The following is a 21,982-nucleotide window of genomic DNA, read 5'->3' as shown; positions in this document are numbered from 1 at the left end:
CTAGACCCCTGGATTTTTAAATGTGGCATAATTAAGGTTATGCTAATGACACCAGGCATCGGGGGCCAGAGCAACCTGAGCAACAGCAAGTGTCAGGCAGCTGTTGGTGGCAAATGGGAAGGCGTGGGAAGTTTGTCAAGAGCTGACTCTCACTTCTGACACAAAAGCCACTGAGGATGTCTGTACCTTGAAAAGCAGAGGAAGCGAGGAGCCACTCCACTGACTTAAATAGCAGCATCCCAGGAGCCATGCTAGAAGTACCCCAGTGTCTCTCTGTGAATGACCACCAAGAATGGCTTTAAAGAAATACTTACTAAGAGGAGAAGGAAGTGATAAGAATTCTACAAATATCTTCTCTCTTGATATCTTCCCGTTAAAATATCAGCAACTAATAAAACATATTTATAGTCCTCTTGCTTTCTTTCCCTGCCTGAGGGCCTCTATGTCTAGTCAACCTAGAATAAAATATCGTGAAAGTGAAAAGCCACTCCTCAGAGCTATAAATACGTTGTAGCAAGAAGACAGACCCAAAGGGTATTCAGGACAGTGCGCCTCCCTCCATCTTCCTGTCTCTCCCGTCCCCCCTACCCCACCCCCCAGCCGCCTCCAGTTCCAGCTGCCGAGAGGATAACAGGGACTGTCCTTGCATTTGCCAGGCTGCTCAGCCTGCCTGCATCTCTGACCCTGGCTCCCACCTTCCTTTCCTTTATGTCTTCCCTCTTTCATTTTATGTCCCACCTTCCTCTTTAGGCAAGTGCCTTCTGTGTGGTGGCCAGAAGAGCGTGTTGCCTAGTACTTCAGAGGCCTGTGACGGCGCCTGATGCTGAGGTGTCGTCTCACGGGATTACTGTCATGCCCGCGTACACAGGGAGACATTTGTAGAATGGCCTTTACAGAAGACATTTATAAATGTCGTCCTCATTACAAGGAGGCTCTTGCTCTGCCAGAGCCCACATTTCTTGCCTGCAGGACTGTGGGAGCCATGTGGGAATCCAGGGCCTCTGTAAAAGGCTAATCGTAGGCTTCCCTTGCCATGTCTGTCCTGACGGATGCTCCTTGTGGTAACTGGTAACTAAGGTAGTCTTTGGTTAACATTTATCTGCTGCTTCTGTAAATCTGGCTGTTGGCTGCTGAAAGTCAGTATCAGAAAATGAGGGCTTTTACCTGGAGGAGCGTTGGTTTCCTTGCCCTCCAGCCTCCTCCCCAGGCCCTGGCAGGTCCCCATTCCAGATTGAGAGTGGCTTGTGGTAATGTTAGCTTTGGGGGCATGGAGGCCGGTGCTTTCAGTGCTAGGCAAAGGCAGAGCGATTAAGGAATGAAACATCTGCCTTATAGTGAGCACTTGCTATGTGCCAGGCACTGGCTAAGTGCTTCACATTTGGTAGTTCACAGGATCCTCACACTTCCTATTCTGCTTAGAAGGAAATTGGGGCTTAGAGTGTAAGTAACCTCTGCGAGGCCACTCAGCATAGTGACCCGTCTCTAGAAGAGCATCTCCTGTAGGCTCTCTACAGGAGCTCAGACCTTAGCAGTTACCAGGACAGCATGGGGGTCTCAGGGTCCCTCAGTATACTGCGCATCTCTGTTGTCTCCAGTGGACGTCACAGGAGGATGGTATGCACCCAGTCCTCCAAGGCTGGCTTGGTCCTGGGTGGAGCCACAGCCTGGTGAAGGAGGCAGACAAAGCCTCCCAAGAGGGGCAGGCCCTGAGCAGTTGCAGGGTCCTGTGGCCTGGCGTGGGCAGAGGGGACAGGGGTCCTGCAGGGGTGAGGAGTCACCGACAGGAAGGAGATGGGTTTGAACACAAGAAGGGCCGTGGCCGTTGGCATGACCTGTGCTGGGCTATAGAGAAGGGGCGGTCAGGTCACTGTCGAGGTGCTGGCTGTAGCAGCTGCAGGACAAGTGGGGTGCTGGGGGAAAGAGGAGCGAAAAGAGCCCTAGGAGAGAGGAAGTCAGTGCCCTCATACTGCTCTAAAGAGAGTCGGTGATGCAAAGAACCTAAATAGTCCAAATGCTCATAACTTGTGAGAAGCAGGATTGAGCAGGCTGGGACAGCTGTCAGGGCCTGGGGGGCGCCTGTGACCCAGAGTTGCGAAAGCTGGGGGTGCGGTGGGGAGGGGGGCGGTGCACATACCATAGTTACCTCTGTTAATTTACGCTGCGTTTTCATTTCACTTCTGACATTTTGAAAAGACAAACTGTGCATAAGGGAAACAGCACCAAAGAGGGTAGAGCAAAATGCTCTCCCCCGATGGAGTTCCACTCAGAGTAGGCATGTCTGCGTCACAGATCCGTGAACGCGCATGCGCGCCTAAGTGGGGAGGACAGGCACGGCCTCCGCCCCCCGCACGAGGGCAGCCCGCCCCATGAGCACTTCTTGTTCTCCTCCTTAAACGTCCCTCTGTCAGGGAAGTGTCACCACGACAGGGCTGTTGCAGTGAGTTTCCTCTTTACGTTACCCCCTTCAGATCTTTTCATTTCAGCAGACATCTGATTGTTCGCCCCTTCCCGAGATGAATTAAGAACAAATGGCTGTGATTTTCCGTATCAAAACAAACACACATATTAACCGCTTCCTTGAAGATTAACTTGGCGTCCTTGAAAGGGAGTGAGTGGGAGGGCAGAGGGCCTGGCCCAGCTGTCAGCCAGGGGTGGGGAGAGTTAGAGCAGGCTTTCCTGGGCCCGCCCCCGCACCTCATCCTTCCACCTACCTTCCTGGGCCTTGACTTGTGCTGTCTCAGCAAACGGTTTTGGTCCTGCCCCTGCTGTGGCGCACTCTGTGGGGGTCAGACAACAGCCCCAGACCCCATCCCCAGGCAGAGACTGCCTGTGGGGCCGCCCTGGGTGCTGCATTCTATCAAAGTAAGTCTGGCAGCCCCAAGGTTAATCAGGTTCAAGTGCGTTTTTCAAACATATGTAAACTGTTAAATGTAACAGCAAAGAGTAAACTATCGGGCAAGGAAACACCAGGTTTTCTATATTGCTTTTCTCCTCCTCCTCCTTCCAACTCTCATGCACGTGCATCTATCCGTTTAGCTAGGCCGTTAGTGTGGTAGGAGGAAACTGAGCAATAGGAAGTTTAGTTTTCTTCTCCTGGAAATCCAGCCTGCTACACTTTTTAAAAGATGAAGTGTGTGGTTGTAGCCCCAATAACTGTAGTTTACATTTATGTAACCATGCTCTAACCATGGAAGTTGGTAACTCGTTAATCCTCACCAGCCCTGGAGTGACCTAATTTTTATCCCCTTTCTATAGAGAGGGAAAGCCTGCCTTGGGTGTGCGTTGGCCATTCACAGCAAGGTGCAGGAGCTGGGATTCATACCCAGGCTGTCTGACAGCAGACCCTAGCTCTAGCACGCTGCCCTTTGTGGCTCTTGCACTCCGTTCAAGACAGACCGAGGAGGTAAGCTTATACAGAAGTGCTGGAGACTTGGGGGAAGATACAGGAAGATGTTCCAGAAAGGGAAGGTACTCAGGCACTGGGCTGGGTTGCAGGGTTAGAGGAAGGTCATGTTTGTCAAGAATGAGATCTCCTTTTTGTTAACCTGTATCATGTAGAATGACCTACTTTTTACTTGGAAGTCTAAGAACCAGCTTACTTTAGAAACTCCCAAATTAAGCTGTATTTCTGTCTTACTGGGAGACGTGGGGAAGGTGGGAGACTAGACCAGATGCTCATGGGTTTTTAGGAGGGGTCTGTAACGTGGGCTTAACAGCAAGGGACAGTATGTGTCAGACTTGGAACATCTGCAGAAAAGCAGCAGAATGGCTCATTGTTACAAAATACCTTGCATCTTGCACAGAAAACGCTACCTTCTGTTACTGCTGTCGGTTTTATTTTCTCTGTGGAATCCCCAGTTCCTTTGAGGCCCCGGGACAGGCAGACTGGAGAGCTTTGCTGTGGCCTGTAAGTGAGGCCCTGGAGCTCTGGGTTGACAGCTTAGCAGGCTTCAGACTCTGCCGCTCATCTCCTGAAAAGGTGAGGTGCGGGCCGGTGGATTCTGGGCCCCCAGGGGAATTGGAGGAACTCGTGGTGCAGTCGGCATGCAGGAAACTCTTAGCATTTCCTCTCCAATTGGAGTTGATTGGGTTAAAGCTTTCCAGAATGGTGTAAAACAGTTCTGAACTCCGTGAACTGCTGAGGGAGGCCCGATGAATTGAAAGAAATACAATAAACAGATTGCTCGTCATGTTGTTGGCCTTGTAGCAAATATCTGTTTTCTCCTTGGGATTACGTGAGCATTTGCTTTCCTTTGATTTCTGGTTGTTATTTTCAATATTTCTTTTGTTAACGGAGATGCCTCAAACAGCTCTGGAGAAGCCCCTGAGTCTTCGCAAGGTTTGTGTTTAGAGTTTGGCTCAGCCTCCACACGTCACCTGTTAGCTGTTAGGAGTCTAATTCTGCAAGCCATGACTTCATCTCCCTAAAGGAAGATAGACGGAATGCTTCAGTACAACAGATAGGGTTCAGTTCAAGATGTGTGTGTGGGGGGGGGGGTGGGGTGGGGGGCAGGGTGGGGAAAGACTAAGCCTTTGGTCTCTGGGTGAACTTGGAAAGTAGACCTGTCAGAGGTATTCACGTTCAGACAGCTGGTCTATAGCTGAAAAGGCTGCCAAATAATGCCATTATTCACGGCTGTGGGAATTTTGTCAAGTGGCCTTAAAGAGATCACGTTCCATGAGGCTGGGGGCTGGGGGCCCAGGGGTGTCTGCAGTGCTTGCTGCTCTGAGTAGAGAATAAGGTCTCATTACTGGTCTGCACCACTACAAATGATGGATCCAGTGGCTCACTACTTGCCAGAGACTGGCCCTGGCCAGGAGTGGGAGCCAGAGACGCTTGGGTGTTTTGTGAGTTAGATCTTAAAACAAACAAAAAGATCTCAAAACAAAAAAAATAGCTCAGAAGCCGGCCAGTGTTACTTGTCATTCAACATGTCCCCTTTACCCTTTACAGCATTTATCATTGGGAACCTTACCACCCTTAGAGTCCTTTCCAAGGCTGACCCCAAACCAGTTGACCCTTTGGGCCCAAACCAGTTCATTGTTGGTCATTGGTAACAAAATTTTTCCCATCACTGGCCAGGAAGACATGGCTTGAGGGGGTGGAGAACCTGGTAAGGGGTCTGTTTTTTCTCTTCCTAACTGCTCTTGCCCAGTTTCCTCCTGTGGTTTCTTGCAAATTCCATTTGTATTGGTTACCGCCCACAGGGTTGTAGCTCCTAAAAGCAGCCTCCAAAGGAGGATCCAACCATGAAGCTCTGGACACCATAGAGAAAAGGACTTGTGTCTGTAGATCTGGTGCTTTCTGGATTGTCTTTCCCAGAATCCTTTTCTCTTAATGTAGGCAGGGAAAAAAAAATTTTAGAGATGGACAAAACCTTCCAAAATACAAGATGAATCAAGTGTAGGAAACCGTCCCTTGCAGGAAGGCATGGTTTCCATTCAGGTTAAGACAGAGCTGAAGCTGGCCCGGGACTACCCCTCCCCCTTGTTTGTGGGGGCATGAGCCCTTCCCACTGTATATGTGGTGGGGGCCGTGGCAGGAACCTACATAACAGCTCTGACCTTAGGCTTCCGTGACCCTGCCCTTGCTGTCATTTGCAAAGACGGGATCAATTACTAGGAAGGAAACTGAACGAGAAAATCTCCTTTGGTGGCATGTGCCCTGCCCCAGTTCCCCAGCAGCCAGCACCCACTCCCTCTGCAGAGCAGATGGGGACTGTTGCATAGGGCCGAGCAGCTGGCATTGCAGCCCTCTCCTCTCCGCCTGCGTCGGGCAGCCGTCTCCTGGCCAGGAAAGCCCCTTGTGATTGCTATTTCTGAAACTGGCCTGAGGACTACAGGGGGGGCATTTATGGATACTTGGCTAGGGCTGAGTTCGTGCTCTGGGCTCCTGCCTTTGTTAGCTGTCAGATTCGGCCTCCGTCTTTCTTGGCTGCTGTGAACTGCCCCGGCTCTCTGCCTGCTGCGGTGCACGGCACGGTCGGGCATGGAACAGGCTTCTCATAAAAGGTGTGTCTCAGAGGTGCTCTGTCTTGTGTGTCCCTTGACAAAGGAGTTGCTATGGTAACTACCCTTGGAAAACATGCAGGAGTCAACTGAACGTATGGCTCTTGCTCAACTAGCTGGAGTGTGAATATGTGCCCCTCTTTGTTCTCCCCACCTGCCACACCTCCTCTCCCTCCCCACAGGCTGAGCTGAGGGCCTGCCCTTTGGCAGTAGAGGGCTAGAGGGCAGGAGGGCCAGTCCTCTTGGCACTCGCAGAATGAATGCTGGATGGGGTTTGCAGCCAGAAAAGAGTTGGGGATTTTCCTGCTTCTTGGTGAAGGAGGCAGAGGAGTGACAGCCTGGCTCTTTCCAAGGAGCTACACTGCTCCTCATCCCACTCAACACACCTATCCCTCAGTGTCGCTTGCACGTGGATCCGTGCTGACTTAGCAGTAAGTGAGTGCAGGCCTTGCGATGGCCCAAGTGTGGAAGCTCAGGCCACTAGAACCTTTAGCCACAAAGCAAGAGCGCAGCGGGCGGGGGCACAAACGCTGCTGGAAGCGAGGGGGAAATTCCTAGAGAATTCATCTCCAGATTGCTGTGCCACGGGTGCTATTCACAGTCCTTCCTGTACTTTAAATGCTTGTACATGCTGCCTGTCTCCCACCCAAATTAGCGGCCCAAACCCACCTTCTGAGTCTTTGCATCTGTCATCACCATCTTCACTGCACACAGAAAAAGTTAAAGCAGCGCTGCCTAACCTAAGACCACAGCCCTTGCCCACAGTGGCCATGGTGCCTTCTCATGGGAGAGAGCCTTCCACTGACACTCTGGGGGCGGGAAGAGGAAACTGGCCACATCCACGTGCCTGAGAAGCCATCCTGTCAATCCATTATGCCGGAGGACTTCCGGCTCCGTTGTGGGTCTCTAATGCAGGCCAGGTAAAGCATTCTTAGCACCTTATTGGAAAAAGGTTGTAATCCAACAGCCTCCTTGTGTGCATTCTGGCTCTGCAGATATGGATGGCCCCGTGTTTCCCTGTGGTGTCAGAAAGTGGGGGGGGGGGGAGGGGTGGCAAGGAGCGGAGGGGATGGCTGAGGCCAGGAAGAATGCCAGATGGCCTTCAGTTCTGTGGTGCCACCTGCTCCTCTCTGGCCTTCTTGCCACTTGGTCTCCGGCCAGAGATGGCCACAGTTCACTGTCTTCCCTCTGCCCTCACTCCTAGAGCCTGTGCTCACACCAGGTGAGGCTCCCACTTCAGCTCCTCGCCAGCCATGGGCAGGACAGTAGTGTTACAGGTGTGCTGCCTCCTCGGTGAACACAGCAGGAAGAAGCCTGAGGTGGGCTCATTTCTGCATTCATGGCCTCTGGGGCCTGGCGCCACTGAGGTATCCCAAGCACCCTCTTCTGCATTGGCCAAAATAGGCCCATCTGTGCTAGGCATAGGGACACTCCGCCATGATCACTTACAGGGAGGCTTCAGTGAAATGGCTGGAGGGGCTGTCTCCCCCTGCACCTGCACTCAGGGCGCTGGGAAACAGTCCTGCTGAGACTAACGAGTCAGGGTGGGAAGTGGGCTGGTTCTCCTCCTGTCCCGGGCCCTCCCCGGGCCTCACTCTGGTGACTCTCAACTGTGAAATTCAACATGAGGGACACTGGCCTGGGAGCATCAGGTGGCCAGGGGCCTTGTGGTGCCTCCAGTGTTGGTGTGTGCTCACTGACGGGATTATGGAGTAAATGAAGTCCTGCCTTGGGTTCAGAGTGGGAACCTGTCCCAGGTGTGACTGGTTTTTCACTTCTACCAATACGAGAGTTTGTGTGAGTAGCCAAGCAATTTTTCAGCATTCTACACACACCATAGTTACTGCATTCGATTCGGCACTTGGCACTTGTGGATGTGTACCATGGAATATTGTAAACTTTGAAGACAGGATTTTCATGTAGCTAGAAGGTTTGCCCTACTTACTTTGTAATGAGTCTCAGTTTTGCCTTTGCTGGAGACATCCAGTGTTGACACCATGACCTGGAATACTAGGAAATCTTTAGTACCAGGAAGAGGTCAGGCTTGAGCCGGGCCCAGAGGACCACAGCATGGGCAGAATTGCAGACATGGGGAGGGGGTGTAAGATACATTTTGAGACAGTCTGGGTTAAGGAAATGAGGACACAGTGATGATGTTGACAGCAAGAGCATTGTGCTGCCAGGGAGAAAAACCCTCTTGCCAAAGGGCACTGGCTGTCCCCCAGGTTGGGTGCTGTGGCAGAGCTGTCACCCTGTCCAGTGAGAGCCTGCCCCGAAGGACCGGCCAGGGGACTTTGACTAACCAGCAACCAGGGACCGAACTCCTAGCTTGCTAGCTGGTAACATTTTTTTTTTTTTTCAGTGTCAAGCGTACAGAATGCTGAAGGAGGGATGCTTGTGTCACACACCTAGATTTAACAGCACGTAGCATATCCCCACGTTAGTTTTACTCCATGGCGTCTGTCAGAATTGTTTGAGAGACTAAATTGCAGACATCAAGATAGTTCACTCCCAAGTACTTGGGCAGGTATCTCCTACGAACAGTTTTCTCTACAGGGTACTGATGCTATGGTCACACCCCAGAAAATTAATAATCCTTTAGTATCTAATATCCAGTTGACATTCAGATCTCATTTTTTCTCTAGAATGACTATTACAACTTTTTTTTTTTTCTTGGCTTTGAGTGTGAATGTGCAGTGTTGGACATTGCTTTGGTCAACAGATTTGCTCAGCCACCTCCCCCCACCGTCCCGTGGACACATGCATGAGCCGTTGCTTATGGTGCTCGGTTGCCTCTCAGGGTCGCACTCTGGCTCTGCAGGGTCGGTCCTGGTGACGTGTGGAGTGCTGACTGCGGGCAGCCCATTCTGGGAAACAGGTTCACATGTCAGCTCCACCACTTATCACCCAGAGACCCTCAACTCCTCCCTTCTCTCTAAGCCTCCGTGTTCGCATCTCCAAAACAAAGGAGATGGACCGGGGGCCTCCTGGCTCCATTCGGTACCTCTGTGGCTTCGCTCAAAGTGTGGCCAGGCAGGACCCCTGCAGCTTCATACCTCAGGGCAGCTGTTTGATGAGGCTGCTGCCTGTGTCCATTCACAGCACCATGAACTGTGGGGGGGATCAGGAGGATGCCCAGGACCCCCTGATGCTCTAACATGACCAGCTGCTCTACCCCTCTGCTCCCCACAGCTGAGATTCTGGAGCTGGCTGGCAACGCAGCAAGAGACAACAAGAAGGGGCGGGTCACCCCCCGGCACATCCTGCTGGCCGTGGCCAACGACGAAGAGCTAAATCAGGTATGGGGCTCTCCTCCGCGTCCCGCACGCCAGACGCTTCTGCAGGCAGTCACAGTGGCCGAGAGACGGAGGGAGGTTGGTGTTTGGCTGGCTCTCAGAGGTTTGGGCTGCATTTTGGGCCGTTAGCAGCTTCTCCGCCCCCCATGGCAGTTCTTCCTCCAGGCTTTATTTGGGAGCAGGAGGGAATGAAACAAGATATTTGGCTCTCCCTGGAGGAAAGATAGGAAATTTCACCAGAGTGAGGGACCCTGAGGACTTATTCCCTGTATAGTGAGCCTGGGTCTCATCAGCATCCTTGTAGATCCCGTGGATGAAGGAGCTCTTCATCCCAACCCAAAGCAAGAATGTGAATGGGCAGGGCCGGCTTCTTGAAGGTCAGAGACAGGGTGGGCTGGCTCACCATCTGCTACTTTGATTTTCCTGCAAGCTGCTAAAAGGAGTCACCATAGCCAGTGGGGGAGTGTTACCAAACATCCATCCGGAGTTGCTAGCAAAGAAACGAGGATCCAAAGGGAAGTTGGAAGCCATCATCACACCACCCCCAGCCAAAAAGGCCAAGTCTCCATCCCAGAAGAAGCCCGTGTCTAAGAAAGCAGGAGGCAAGAAAGGGGCTCGGAAATCCAAGGTATGTGATTTCGCAGGAGTGGGCGGGTTGGGGCAGGTGCAAGCAGGTGAGGTCATGAGTGGCTCCTTTGTGCTGAGACTTATCCGAGGACTAAGGAGGAACATATGGGAGCTGCTTGCGGAGAGGCTAGTCCAGCTCAGGTGGGCAGAATTGGGGGACCGGATCCCGGTAGGCAAGGGGGTGTGAGGAGGGTCTGGGGCAGATAGCCCCAGGCTGGAAGAGCCCATTCCTGGCCTGCCAGGGAGATGCTTCCACCTCTGGGAAGGGACCTGCGTGTGCAGGAGCTTTCCTGTGCTAGGGGTGGCTGCCATCGGGTCCTACCCACAGGTACTGGCTGCCTCTCGGAACTGTCACTGTGTTACTGTGCCTGCGTGTCCTCCACTGTGCATCTTCCAGTAGGATGGTTCAGACAGTTGGCTCTGTAGGACGGTTGCCTTGTTAAGGAGAAAAATAGGTGTGTTATTCAGGTGCCCCTACCAGACCCAGCCTACACCAAGCAGGTCCTAGGTGCTGGTCTTTTTGTGGTGAGTGAAGCCCTCTCATTAGTGTGACCTAATGTTTTCTTGGGTGGGGCAGGCCAGCTGATCCCCATGTTCGCTCCTCACTGCACGCAGCACAGCAGCCCACCCTCGGGAGGTCTGGGTCTGCAGGTGGTTGCTCTTACCTGTCTGAGTATCAGCAGGATCAAGGGCGGGCGCAACTGGAAGCAACTGGAACACGTGCTCTGTGTTCCTCCCTCACCCGTCCCCACCTTTGAGCTGTTGTCAGAACCTCCGGGGCCAACAAATGAGGGACAGTGCAATGAAAGCTCATCATCAGTAAAATGGAATGTAAGCTGCCCTGCCCTGGGCCCCCACCTCAGGTGTGATCCTTCTGGTCTCCAGCCAGACGAGGAGGAATTTACCCCTGGCAGAAGGCGACCTGGCTGTTTTGTGAGACCCTCAGTAGTAGCTGGTGGAAATGCCTTGTGGATCAGATGCAGTGTCAGCACGTTCTTCCGAGCAAAACCCAAGCCTCTTACCTGATGAGGTGGTGAGGACACCTTCCCAGGACAGGCTGCAGCAGCACTGACCCGGGGCTAGGCTCGGGGCCACACTCCCAGCACATCCTCTCCTCTGAGCCAGTCCACAGAGCAGGCCCCAGGCTCCCAAGTTTGTGTCTACGCTGTTCGCTGGCCTTTGGTAGTTGAAGTTCTTGTACACCCTTCTGGGCGCAGACACATGATTCCCTAAAAACAAAATCTGAATTCCTCTTGCCACCAGGATACCACCTTGCCCTGCCCCACCCCACCTGAGAATCACTCCCAGCTCTGTGAGAGAGAAACCTGTTCCTGAGGAGTGTCCTGTAGGTTCTTGCCAGACGCTTGTGCTCCACCTAGTCCCTGGGGGAGGCTCAGGACCAGGCGAGGATGTTGCAGAATGCTCTCTTACTCATGCTCACCAACTGTAAAATTAGCGTATTGAACCGTTCTAGCATTTGCATTTGCTGGGAATAGTGGGGCAGGGAAGGCAGGGGAAAGGTGCATGGGTAAGCCTTTCTAAATGTTTGAGGATCAAGATGCCAAGTCCATCATCTCTTGAACATGGGCCTCAGGGAGCTGGTGCCCTTAGTGCTTGGCTGAACCTTCTTCTGGCTGTGGCCCTAGCCATGGCCCTTGTTAATGCAGGCCCACTGCTGGTTGACGTCTGAGCAGCCTCTCTGATTCTTTGTCTCGGGCAACCCTGGGCTGAACCCCGCTCCCGTCATCCCACTACTTCCCCTATTAGTTTCTGCCTGATGACTTTCTGCTGTCCCACTTAAGCAAACACTAAGAATGCTGTGTCTTTCTTTTTGGACTTCAAATGAAGGGTGTGTGTGTGTGTGTGTGTGTGTGTGTGTGTGTGTGTTCAGCTCCTAGTAGCTATATTTGGAACTCAGTGTTTCTAATAACCATATGCCAATAATCACTCGAACATTCAGCTTTTCCCTTGATTACAAAAGCAGGAAGTCTGTTATGGTGGTCTGTTTTTCTTCCACACAATAAAACACATTGTCTGCTTACTGTACCAGTATTTGGCTAACATTAAACCCTGGGGGAAGCTGAAATTGGAACCGTGAACAGCTAATTTTCAAAACATTTGTTTAATGTAAATTGTGGTGTCAGCTCCCAGAAACAGCAGAAAACCTGCATCTCCAGGTTTAAGTGGAATGTTCTGAAAATAACCTTTCCAGAGACATGCAGAGAAAGCCTTCCTAACATGCTAAAGCACTTGGAGTAAAAGGGAGTTGGTATTTTTCAAGTGTCAACACGTGAATTCCAAATCATAATTTTCCCCCCAGTTCTATGTAATTGGAAGGTTTTGAGAGTCTCCAGTTGTGACAGCTGAGTCAGCTATTGTGGAACCGGTTGGAGAAGGTGCCAAAACCCACCGCAGCCAGGAGTCCGGGGCCCTGGTGGTGCCTTAGGGCTCCTCCTTCCTACTTGGGTGGCCTCAGCCAAGTCTGTGCCTCAGTTTACCCCCTCCCATGAAATGAAGGGGTGCAATCCAGCCTTATGCTTCAATGACTGTGCCTATTTGCATCATGTTTCTGACTAGGTAATAGGTGTCAGAGTTGGGATGGTATGAAAGAGAGTGCTGTAAGAAGTCCCCCTCTCGCCACGGCCCCCCACTCCTCCCCAGAGCAGTCTCTGCAGTGAATTTTTATGGGCCTTTCAGAAAGTCTACGCATGGAAAAGCGTATAGGCCCATACAGTCCTCCTCGTCATACCTGCCTTTGGATATAAATAAGTCCTGTTACCCAGTGCTTTTGCAGGGTGGGGCAGTGCTTAAGGGCGCCTGCTCACTGGCTTTGTGGAGAAGGACGGGAAGGGTGTGCAGCACACGGGTTGGGTGCTGCTGTTACTGACTTGTTCTACAGCTCTGACTATATGGCTGGTTCTTTCTGTTTCATGATGTGGTGCGAGTGGCCTCTACAGTGTGCAGTACCGTGTTAACCACGTCTCTGTGGATGAGCCTACAGCTGTCCCGAGCGTTCCGACAGACAGTGCCACAGTGACCGCGATGGTTGATGGGTGTGTGTGCCCATGCACCTGTAGGATAAAGTCCCCAGTGTGAACTTGCTGAAGCAGACCGTTTTCTGATGGTTCTTGGTCACGTCGAGAACATTTTGTGCCATTAAGAAATTCCAAAATCTGCCTTGTTCTTTTAACATTCAGCGCCAAAGTTGTCGAAAGAAGATGCGTTCGTTCGATCAGTATTCACCCAGCCTGCACGTGCCCATTATTACTCTTGGGAGTGAGGACACAGTGAACAAAGGCCCTTGCCCTCCCCTGGTGCTCGGTGAGCTCTGCTCTGGTCTAGCAAGGAGAGGCAGAGTCATTCCAGAAGGGCTGTGGGTACAGGCGGGTGCGGTGACAAAAATACAGCAGAGTGACAGCACGAGCCGTGTTACTTCACACAGGTGAGGCTTCTTTGGTAAGGTGACCCTTGAACAGAGACCTGAGAGGGTAAGGTGTCTGGGCCCTCAGGTGACTGGTAGGAGAGGTGACTGGCAGACGACCAGCAAGTAAGTGTGCCTGTCTCCCTCCCAGGGAGAACTCAACAGGACTTGGCATGTGAGGTTCCAACATTTCCATAACATGCACACCTTTGGCAGTTGGAGAAGCCTAGGAATCCTTCCCAAGATAAGGTTTTCAAGGGCATAAAATGCTGAAGATTCAAAGGAAACCGTTTATGCTTAAATCTTCCAGGTTAACACCCCTTGTCAGAATGTTTACCGAGAGCCATAGGATAGTCTTTACGAGATCTCCAAGAAGATAGATAGTTGTTGCCAAAAATCTGTATAAAAAAAGCTCTCATCTAGGATTTTTCTTATTTTTTCCTTAAGTTTTTATTCAAATTCCAGTTAGTTAACCTACAGCGTCATATTAGTTTCAGCTGCACAATACAGTGATTCAGTCTCACGTAGGATTATTTAAACCTAAATCCGCACTACCACCCTAACTGAGCTCCAGCGCCGTGTGGAAATCACCCTCTGGATCATGAAGATAGGCTTGCTCCTCGCTGCCTGGCAGAAAGCCCGAGGTGATTTTGGGAGAGCACCTGTTTCTTTTTTGAGAAATAAATATTGAAACTGAAAATTGAGTGGTGAATGTTTGGGTTAGGGATGCCAAAGAAAGAGATTGGTTCTTTCGAGAAGCCGCCATCCTTGCAATTAAGAGGCCAATTTTGCTGGCCTTTTAATGAGCTTTCTAGCAGGTCGGACATCAGGGTGAAAGAGAGTGTGCATAGGGAATCCTGGATTGATGATTTCACATAAGGCATTTTGGACACTCAGTCCTATGTGTTCTTAAAAAGGCCACTGACTCTGACTGATGAGGATTTGTGCCGTTCAGAACAAAACAGGGTGCAGGTACAATACATGGGGGCTTTGAGATTTGTAGAACAATACAGAATTCTCCAAAATCAACATTTAAGAGATGGACAAAGAGTATTGCTTGCTAGCGTTTCCCCTTCGGGCCAGGATCCAAAAAGAATCTACCACTATCACCATTTCTTAAAAGAAAATGGCATTTTAATCCGAGAGGCTGGGAAGGGAAATAGTCCCTGACTACAGGCTTTATGTAAAAGTTCATGAAACAATTACTAATGATTTGAATGTAGTGATATCTCACGAGGCACCTGAGTGCGACTACCCTGTCTTGGGCTGGGAACCTTGCGCGGAAGAGACAGCCATTTGCCAGGTATAGAGGCTGGAGAGAACTGGGGAGGAAAGGCCCGTCCTGTACAGACAGGGTTTGGCAGCCTTCTATCAAGGCCAGTGGCTTATCAGGAGTTCTCTCACCTTAGACTCCTTTTCCCCACAAGGAATTGAAGGCAGAGGGAAGTCCAGCAGTTTTCTCAAGGTTACATCACTAGTAGAACCAGAAATGAAATGCACAATTTCAGAGCCCAAACATAATGTCACTTGTATGACCTTTGACCGTGGACCACTTACTTTTCCTTGGCAGAAGCCCCTCTGTTCTGTTGGTGGAGGGCTGAACGCCTTCTGTTGTAGGTGAGTGGGGCAACAGCTTAAAAAGTTTTTTTAATACCACATTCTGGGCTCATCGTGAATATATTTGTGCCTTTGCAATATATACCCTGCTTACAATTTCCCCCTCTCGTTCTCTATTGCACTGTTTTCCAGTTTTATTGAGCTGTGCTTGGCGTGCAGCACTACACGTATTCAAGTATACAGCATAAGGACCTCACTTAAATACATCATGAAGTGATTATCACACTAAGTTTAGATGACCTCCCTTGTCTCATAGAGATACAAAAAAAAGTGTTTTTCTTTATGATGAGAACCCTTAGGACTGACTGTCAACAACTTTCACATATGCCATACAGCAGTGTTAGCTATGGTTGTCCGGCCGCACCTTACATCCCCCGTACTTACCTCCTCGCTGGAAGTCTGTACCTTTTGGGGGAGTATTTTAAAAAAGCAGTGTAGTTGCCCTACAATGTTAAGTTAGTTTTGGGCCCTCAACACAGTGATGGGTCTTCTCTGGATGTTTTTACTGCGTTCGCCGCACGTGTAGCTGTCATCTGTCACTGTGCAGCATCGTTACGGGAGCATTGATTTTATCCTCCATGCTGGACCTTTTATCCGTGTGACTTCTTCCCTCCATAACCGGAAGCCTGCACCTACTACTGCCCTGCACCCATTTTGCCCTTCCCATCCAACCCCCTCCCCTCTGGCAACCACGAGTTCTCTGTATTTATGATTCTGTTTCTGCTTTTTGTTTACTTATCTCTTTTGCTTTTTAGATTGCGCAAGTAAGCGAAATCTTGGTATTTATCTTTCTCTGACTTATCTCACTTAGCATAACGCTCTCTAGGTCCGTCTATATTGTTGCGAATGGCAAGATCTCATTCTTTGATACGACTGAGTAATATTCTTTTGTATGTGAATGTGTATTAAATGTGTATGTGCCACTTCTTTATCCATTCATCTATTGATACTCACTTGGGCTGCTTCTCTCTACTCATTATTGCAAATAATACTGCAGTAAACATAGGGGTGCGTGTCTCTTGTCAAATTAGTGTTTTCGTTTTCTTTGGGTCAATAGCCAGTAGTGGAATTGTTGAATCACAATGGCAACTGTATTTTCTTGTTTTGCATAGTGGCTGCACCATTCTGTAATCCCACCAGGGCTTCTTTTTTCTCCATATTTTCGCCCACAGTTGTTATTTCTTGTCCTTTTGATTTTAGCTATTTTCATAGGTGTGAAGTGATACCTCATTGTGGTTTTGCTTTGCGTTTTCCCTGACGATTAATAATGTTGAGCATCTTTTTATGTATCTGTTAGCCATCTGTATGTCCTCTTTGGAAAAATGTCTATTCATGTTCTCAGACTTTTTTTTTTTTAATGTTTTAATGTTTTAATTTCAGAGGGAAAGACAGAGTGTGAGTGGGGGAGGGGCAGAGAGAGAGGGAGACACAGAATCTGAAACAGGCTCCAGGCTCTGAGCCGTCAGCACAGAGCCCGATATGGGGCTCGAACTCACAAACCGTGAGATCATGACCTGAGTTGAAATTGGATGCTTAACTGACTGAGCCACCCAGGTGCCTCTCTCTGCCTGTTTTTTATTCGACTCTTATTTTGGTGTTGAGTTGTGTAAGTTCTTTATATATTTTAGATATTATACCTTATTAGGTATATCATGGCAAATATCATTTGCTATTTCGTAGGCTGCCTTTTCATCTTCTTATTTTTTTAATATTTATTTTTGAGAGAGACAGACAGAGCACGAGCAGGGGCGGGACAGAGAGAGACAGAGGGAGACACGGTATCCGAAGCCGGCTCCAGCTCCAAGAAACTGTGAGATCATGACCTGAGCTGAAGTCGGATGCTTAACTGACTGAGCCACCCAGGAGCAGCCCCCTCACCACCACCGTTTTCATTTTCTTGATGGTTTCCTTAGCTGTGCGGAAGCTTTTTAGTTTGATGTAGTCCCAATAGTTTATTTTTGCTTTTGTTTCCCTTGCGTGGGGAGACATATCTACATAAATGTTGCTAAGGCCAATATCAGAGAAATTACTGCCTATGTTTTCTTCTGTTTTTATGGCTTATTGTCTCACATTTGGGTCTTTAGTCCCTTTTGAGCTTATTTTTGTGTGTGGTATGAGAAAGTGGTCCAGTATTTTTCTTCTGCATGTAGCTGTCCAGTTTCCCCCCACCCTTTGTTGAAGAGACTGTCTTTTCCCATTGTATATTCTTGCCTTTGTTGTAGATTAATTGACCATATAAGCATGGGTTTATTTCTCGATTCTGTTCCGTTGATCTGTGTGTCTGTTTTTGTGTCAGTACCGTACTGTTTTGATTGCTACAGCTTTTGGAGTGTATCTTGAAATCTGTGACTGTGATATCTCCAGTTTTGTTCTTCTTTCTCAAGATTGCTTTGGCTGTTTGGGGTCTTTTGTGGTTCTATACAAATGTTGGTTTTACTTGTTCTACTTTTGTGAAAAATGTGGTAGGGATTGTGTTGGGTCTGTAGATTGCTTTGGGTAGTATGGACATATTAACAATATTATTCCATTCCGTGCGGGTGGAATATCTTTTCATTTGTTTGTGTTGTCTTCAATTTCTTGATAGTTTTCAGGGCACTGGTCTTTGACTGCCTGGGTTAAGTGTATTCCTAGGTATTTTATTCTTTTTTGTGCAATTGTAAATGGGATTGTTTTCTTAATTTCTCTTTCTGCTCTTTCATTTTTAGTGTATTCACACCAATTACTGTGTATTAACTTTATATCCTGCAACTATACTGAATTCATCGATTACTTCTAGTAGCTTTTTGATGGAGTCTTTAGGGTTTTCTATGTATGGTATCACATCATCTGCATAGAGTGACCCTTTAACTTCTTTACCAATTTGCATCCCTTTTATTTTTGTTTTTCTTTTTTGATTGCTGGGGCTAGGACTTCCAGTACTATGTTGAATAAAAATGGTGAGAGTGGGCATCCTTGTCTTATTCCTGATAGAGGAAAAGCTCTCACTTTTTCACCAGTGAGTGTATGATGTTTGCTGTTTTTCATATATGGCCTTTATTATGTTGAAGTATATTCCCTCTAAACCTACTTTATTGAGAGTTTTTATCATGAATGGATGTTGAATTGTGTCACATGCTTTTTCTGTATCTGTTGAGATGATCATGTGATTTTTATCTTTTATTGTGTTGATGGTGGTACATCATGTTGATTAATTTGCTAATACCGAACCATCCTGCATCCTTAGACTAAAAATCCCACTTGATTATGGTGAATGATCCTTTTAATGTATTCTTGCATTGAATGCAGTTTGCTAATACTTTGTTGAGGATTTTTCATCTGTGTTCATCAAGGATATTGGATCTGGAGCCCTGGGACCCTGCTCTCATCCACCCATTATACCAAGGTATAGGGGAAATGTAAACCATGGCACTCATCAGCCCCTCTGACGTGAAAAGAGTTCCAGCAGCTTCCCTGTCATTTGGTGGAGTTATAGCGCTGGATCTTTTATACACTAGCTGCTCTTTTTACAATATTTATTTATTTTTGAGAGAGAGAGAGAGAGAAAGAATGCGCACGAGCAGAAGAGGGCCAGAGGATCTAGATCTTTTATATACTAGCCACTCTTTTTTTTAAGTTTATTTATTTATTTTGAGAGAGGGATAGAGAGAGAGAGAGAGAGAGAGAGAGAACGCACGAACCAGAGGGCGAGGGGCAGAGAGAGAAGAGAGAGACAATCCCAAGCAGACTCCACACTGTCAACGCACAGAGCCTGACGCAGGGCTCAGAGTCATGAGCCATGAGATCATGACTTGAGCCGAAGTCGGACTCTTAACCAACTGAGCCATCCAGGCATCCCTACTAGCTGCTGTTTTAAATCGAGGCTTTTTTTCTGTGCCCAAGGCTAACAAATTTGCTCCCAGTCCCTCAGTATCTCCTTCCCTACTGCACTTCGCAGCAGCAGTGGGGGGTTCCCTTCATCACTGTGTCTCTTTCCTTCTGTTATTTTCTGTGTGGTCTCTTTATCTTTGTTGGACAAAAGCTGTTCAGTCAGTCTTCAGTTCTTCAGAAGGAATTGCTCTATCAGTAGCTGGAGATTGGGTGTGTCTATGGTGGAGGTGAGGGTCAGGGTCTTCCCACGTCATACTTTTGGACTGGAACTCTAGTTGAAAGTTTGACCCTTTTGACCACTGACATCCAGTTCTCCCACAAATACACAACTATAAATAAAAAATTAGGTACAGACACTTAGGTGGCATCTGAGCGAGGTAAGGGACCTTTTTAATCTCCATAGTACATTTAACTCCATTAGGGTGTATTTTTTTTTCTTTATTTTTGTCTTAACATTGTGTTTGATTCATTTAGGTTATTGTATGTAGCATACAGCACTGAGTCTGTGTGTTGCATGGTTGGAATTTACCACCACGTGGTTATCCATTCTGCTCTTGAGAGATTTAAGTTGCTTGCAATTTGAGGCTCCTACCAATATTCCTGCTATGAAAGTACATGCCTTTTGGTGCACACATGTTGTATTGTCTTGGGAGTATACTTTTAAGTGGAATTGTGGTATCATAGGGTATTCATATGTTCAGCTTTAGTAGAGAGTGCCAAATAGTTTTCCCGAGTGGTGGTGAAAGTGAGCATTCCCATTGCAGCAAATGGGGAATCCAGTTCTACATTCTTGCCAAGGCAGGCTGTTTTGAGAGTTAAATTTTAGCCAGTCTGATGGCTGTGCATTGTCTTCATGACCATTTAGCTTTCGCATGTGCTGAAACAAATTTTGGCCCTTTGGATAGTTCCTTTTGTGCTAGTGTTTTAGGCAGTTTTAAAAATGTGGATTATCTATGTCTTTTAAATGCCTTACAGTACATATTTATTGTGGATATGAATTCTTTTTTTATTGAGATATAATTGGCATTTAATATCATATTAATATCAGGTGTACAACATGATGATTTGATATTTGTATATATTGCAAATGATCGCTACAGTAAGTCCAGTTAACATCTGTCACCATATGTAATTATCAAGTTTTTTTTCTTAGGAGAACTTCTCAAGTCGGCTTTGTTAGCAACTTCCAAATACGCAGTACGGTATTAAAAACTATAGCCACCGTGCGGTGTATTACATCCCCGTGACTTTGGTTTTTTTATCACTGGAAGTCTGTACCTCTTGACAAGCTTCACCCATTTCACCACCCCCCCCCCCGACCTCTGTCAACCATCAGTCTGTTCTCTGTATTTGTAAACTCGGATTTTCTTTTTCTTTTTTGCAATTCCACACATAAGTGAGAACATACAGTTACTTGTCTTTCTCTGTCTTGATTTATTTCGCTTAGTATAATGCCCTCCAGGTCACATCCTTCTTTTTTAGTGATAACACTCTATTTTGTATATGTGTGTGTATATGTATATATAAAATACATGAGGAGATAATGTATAATAGGATACATAACATATCTAATAGGACATATTATATGTAAGGACATATATATCAGGATATAAAATATGTTAGTATATATAATATATAAGTATCTTTATCAAATTTTCACATTGTCTCTAGCCATGTTTTCATTGATGGATACTCAGGTTATTTTCATTACCTGGCTATTATACATAATGCTGCAGTAACCCTGCAGGTGCACATATATTTTTGAGTTGGTGTTTTGTTTTCTTTATTTAAAAAAAAAATTTTTTTTCAACGTTTATTTATTTTTGGGACAGAGAGAGACAGAGCATGAGCGGGGGAGGGGCAGAGAGAGAGGGAGACACAGAATCGGAAACAGGCTCCAGGCTCTGAGCCATCAGCCCAGAGCCCGATGCGGGGCTCGAACTCACGGACCGCGAGATCGTGACCTGGCTGAAGTCGGACGCTTAACCGACTGCGCCACCCAGGCGCCCCTTGTTTTCTTTAGAAGTAAAAATTGTTGGATCATATGGTAGTTCTATTTAATTTTCTGAGGAACCTCCATAATGTTTCCCATGGTGGCTGCACCAATTTACATTTCCAACCACAGTGCACAAGGAACTCCCCTTTCTCCATGTCCTTACCAGCACTTAACTATTTATTATCTTTTTGATAATAGCCTAACAGGTGTGAGGCGATAGATACCTCACTGTGGATTGGATTTGCATGTATCTGGTGATGAGTTATGTTGAGCACCTTTTCACGTACTTGTTGCCTGTCTGTATGTCTTCTTTGGAAGAGTGTGTATTCAGATTCTCTGACCACTTTTTTTTTAAGTTTTTACTTAAATTCCAGTTATTTAACATACAGTGTAATAATATCAGTTTCAGGGGAACAGTTAGTAATTTTACACTTGCATACAATGCCCAGTGCTCATCATGACACGAGCACTCCTTAATCCCCATCGCCCATTTAGCCCATCCGCCCCCCCCCCCGCCGCCCACCGTTCCCCCTCTGGTAACCATCAGTTTGTTCTCTACAGTTAAGAGACTATCTCTTGGTTTGCCTCTCTGTTTTTTTCCCTTTGCTCATTTGTTTCGTTTCTTAAATTCCACAGATGAGTGAAATTATATGGTATCTGTCTTTCTCTGACTTACTTTGCTTAGCATAACATTCTCTAGTTCCCTCCACATCATTGCAAATGGCAAGATTTCATTGTTTTTGATGGTTGAGTAACATTCCACTGTGAACATATACCACATCTTCTTCATCCGTTCGTCAGTGGATACTTGGGCTGTTTCCATAATTTGGTTATTGTAGATAATGCTGCTATAAATATCGGGGTGCATGTGTCCCTTTAAATTAGTATTTTTGTGTTTTTTGGATAATAGGGTAATTCCATTTTTAACTTTTTGAGGAACCCCCAAACTGTTTTCCACAGTGGCTGCACCATTTGCATTCCAGTCAATATAGCAAGAGGGTTCCCTTTCTCCATACCCTCTCCAACACCTGTTGTTTCTTGTGTTGTTGATTTTAGCTATTCTGACAGGTGCAAGGTTCTGTCATTGTAGTTTTGATTTGTGTTTCCCTGATGATGAGTGATCATGAGCAGCTTTTCATGTGTCTTTTG

The 21,982-nt window shown here is 47.6% G+C and overlaps 1 protein-coding gene across 4 annotated transcripts in view; it reads left to right on the top strand.

Moving 5' to 3' along the window:
* The window catches only part of LOC125176516 (core histone macro-H2A.1), a 79,045-nt gene that overhangs the window by 22,384 nt on the left and 34,679 nt on the right, over nucleotides 1-21,982 (top strand). For all 4 annotated transcript variants that reach the window (XM_047878104.1, XM_047878113.1, XM_047878087.1 and 1 more), the window contains exons 3-4: nucleotides 9,202-9,308; nucleotides 9,736-9,933. In XM_047878104.1, the coding sequence (XP_047734060.1) occupies nucleotides 9,202-9,308; nucleotides 9,736-9,933 (305 nt within the window). The remainder of the gene's footprint in view (nucleotides 1-9,201; nucleotides 9,309-9,735; nucleotides 9,934-21,982) is intronic.

This window comes from Prionailurus viverrinus, chromosome A1 (genome assembly GCF_022837055.1).
Source record: "Prionailurus viverrinus isolate Anna chromosome A1, UM_Priviv_1.0, whole genome shotgun sequence".
Taxonomy (NCBI): domain Eukaryota; kingdom Metazoa; phylum Chordata; class Mammalia; order Carnivora; family Felidae; genus Prionailurus; species Prionailurus viverrinus.
Note: the sequence above shows the minus strand (reverse complement) of the source record. Positions and strands in the feature narration are given on the sequence as shown.